Source organism: Alosa alosa, chromosome 21 (assembly GCF_017589495.1).
Source record: "Alosa alosa isolate M-15738 ecotype Scorff River chromosome 21, AALO_Geno_1.1, whole genome shotgun sequence".
Classification (NCBI taxonomy): domain Eukaryota; kingdom Metazoa; phylum Chordata; class Actinopteri; order Clupeiformes; family Clupeidae; genus Alosa; species Alosa alosa.
Genome location: NC_063209.1, coordinates 27,656,911 through 27,659,410, shown reverse-complemented (window position 1 = coordinate 27,659,410; position 2,500 = coordinate 27,656,911). Strand labels below are relative to the sequence as shown.

Sequence of the window (2,500 nt, the reverse complement as noted above, 5' to 3'; positions counted from 1 at the left end):
AGGCCTACATGATCTACCTGCTATCACTTCACTATTTGACACTACCCTACATGGAGACATCTCATGTTATAAATCAAGAAATCATTTCAGAAATTATGTTTTGTGCATATGGGTTAGCAGGCTACAATAAATTGCCTAACAGACAGCAGCCTAATTTCGAGGTATCACTAATACCTATTAAATAAATGTAAAGGAACTGTAAGCTCAAATTCAAAAACGTTTGAAGTCTACCCAAACATATGCAAAGGGAATATAAATAAATTGTGTTGCATATAGCCAGCTTAATTAATGTCAATTTAAAGATTATGATTAGCAGTTTCTATGCATTTTTTCATTGATAGTTACAGGAAAATACGTTGTTGTTTAGACTATTGTTGCTTCTAGCCCACGTTAGGCTACAGTTTCACTTGCTGCAGGGACGCACACATTGCATGAGCGCTCATAAGCGTTCTATCTCCGATGTAGAACTCAAATGTGTCTTGACGCCGCCGTTTGTAAGATCAGATCAAATAAGACGTTCTAAATGGAACGCGATGTAATTGAGCTGTTCCTTTCCAAGCGTCTTGGAGACGTACTGTATGTGTGCTGACTGGGCTATGTCTATATAGTTGATGACACCAAATGAATAAGTATGCTGCAAATGAGCAGACGTGTGAAGCACCGGGCATAACTTAATTTCGCGGCTACGTGGAGCAGTAGTAGGTTAATTGTTGAGGTGGCACATAGTTTGAGAAAAGCTGCAGATCATAGGCAGAGAAAGCATAATGCTTTGAGAACAGTAGCCAAAGGTTTTCCTGCAGAAACAGGTGCCTTGGTGCACGCACCCGCTTTCACTTTGACTCCCTGCATTGTGACAAAAACTGTCAGTCAGACAGTGAATTTTGGTTTACTAAATTAGCATAATGCGGTAACAATTTCAATTCTATCTGAAATCTGCTCACTGCAGACGTTACAATGCAGACCCAAGCAGCAGCACAGCCTTGAAAGACGCACACTTTGAATTTGATCAGAGCGGCTCTGGTTCTTCACTAACTTGATGTGATTGGCTGGATGACCGTTCAATCAAATCAACAGACCTATTTGTGTCTCTGTGTGTGCATTATAGATACGGTTCCAACTCTTTACGGGAACGTTTATTTCCATATTTTACTTTAAATTTAATCTGACAAAAAGTGTGGGGGATAGAATCGTGTTCCAGCAAAAGCGTGTACGTTATAACACCCACATCCCCCACGCTTGCTACGCGCCTGTGTGTGTGTGTGTGTGTGTGTGTGTCTGTGTGTGCATGTGTGTGTGTGTGTGTGTGTGTGCATATGTGTGTGTGTGTGTGTGTGCATGTGTGTGTGTGTGTGTGTGCATGTGTGTGTGTGTGTGTGTGTGTGTGTGTGTGTAAATGTATGTAATGGGATCATAACACAGTGCCTCCTGCCCCCCAGGTGATCGGCGCTGCAGCTCTGATTCTGTGCATCTTGGCGATCACCGATAAGAAGAACACTGGTGCTCCTAAGGGCATGGAGCCGCTGGCCGTGGGCCTGACCATCCTGGCCATCGGTGTGTCCATGGGCCTCAACTGTGGCTATCCCATCAACCCTGCCCGAGACCTGGCGCCCCGACTCTTCACTGCCATGGCCGGCTGGGGCTTCGAGGTGTTCAGGTGAGGTCACCTAACAACCCCCCCTCCTCCCAGGTGTCGTCATGGCAGCAAGGAAAGAGTGGGCTGCCACTCAGCAGTTATGAATAGAAAACAGACTTAGTGGTGGCTGTCAAGTATAAGCTTAATCTGGGCTTTCACTACAGATATCCTCACTAATATGCTCAGTGGGTAAGGCCAGTTTTCTATGACTAATGCGTGTGTGTGTGTGTGTGTGTGTGTGTGTGTGTGTGTGTGTGTGTGTGTGTGTGTATGTATGTGTGTGTCTAAGTGTGTGTGGCTATAAGCAGTGTTATCATTTGAGTGGACCCGGACTAGCGGCTGGATCATTTACTCAGTGTGGGCAGAACAGAGCTGATGCGAGTCGACCTCTGGTCCAGGAGAGACCTGGTGCCATGGTGCAGAGGATCAGGATCTGGGAGAGACCTGGGGCCATGGTGCAGAGGATCAGGATCTGGGAGCCTCAGGCACTCCTCCTGTCCTCCATCATGAGGGATCTGGGAGAGACCTGGTGCCATGGTGCAGAGGATCAGGATCTGGGAGCCTCAGGCACTCCTCCTGTCCTCCATCATGAGGGATGAGTGTCCTTAAGAGAGAAGGAGGGATAGAGAGAGGGGGGAGGGAAGTGTATAAAGGGGAGCATATTATAAGAATGAGAGAGAGAAAGAGAGAAATAATAGCTGGGGTGGGAAGGGGTAGTGGGTGCCATGGTGACAGGAATGCCGTTTTTCCGAGCGTGCCGCCCTCTCCCATCAGGACCAAAGGAACACAAGATCATTCCCCTCTTCCACTCCTCCTTTCTCTCATCCCCTCTTCCACTCCTCCTTTCTCTCATCCTCTCTTCCACTC

The 2,500-nt window shown here is 47.0% G+C and overlaps 1 protein-coding gene across 1 annotated transcript in view; it reads left to right on the top strand.

The window, feature by feature from the left end:
- The window catches only part of aqp9b (aquaporin 9b), a 20,826-nt gene that overhangs the window by 11,363 nt on the left and 6,963 nt on the right, over positions 1-2,500 (top strand). Inside the window, exon 6 of the mRNA XM_048231827.1 lies at positions 1,437-1,654. Coding sequence (XP_048087784.1) covers positions 1,437-1,654 — 218 coding nt within the window. The remainder of the gene's footprint in view (positions 1-1,436; positions 1,655-2,500) is intronic.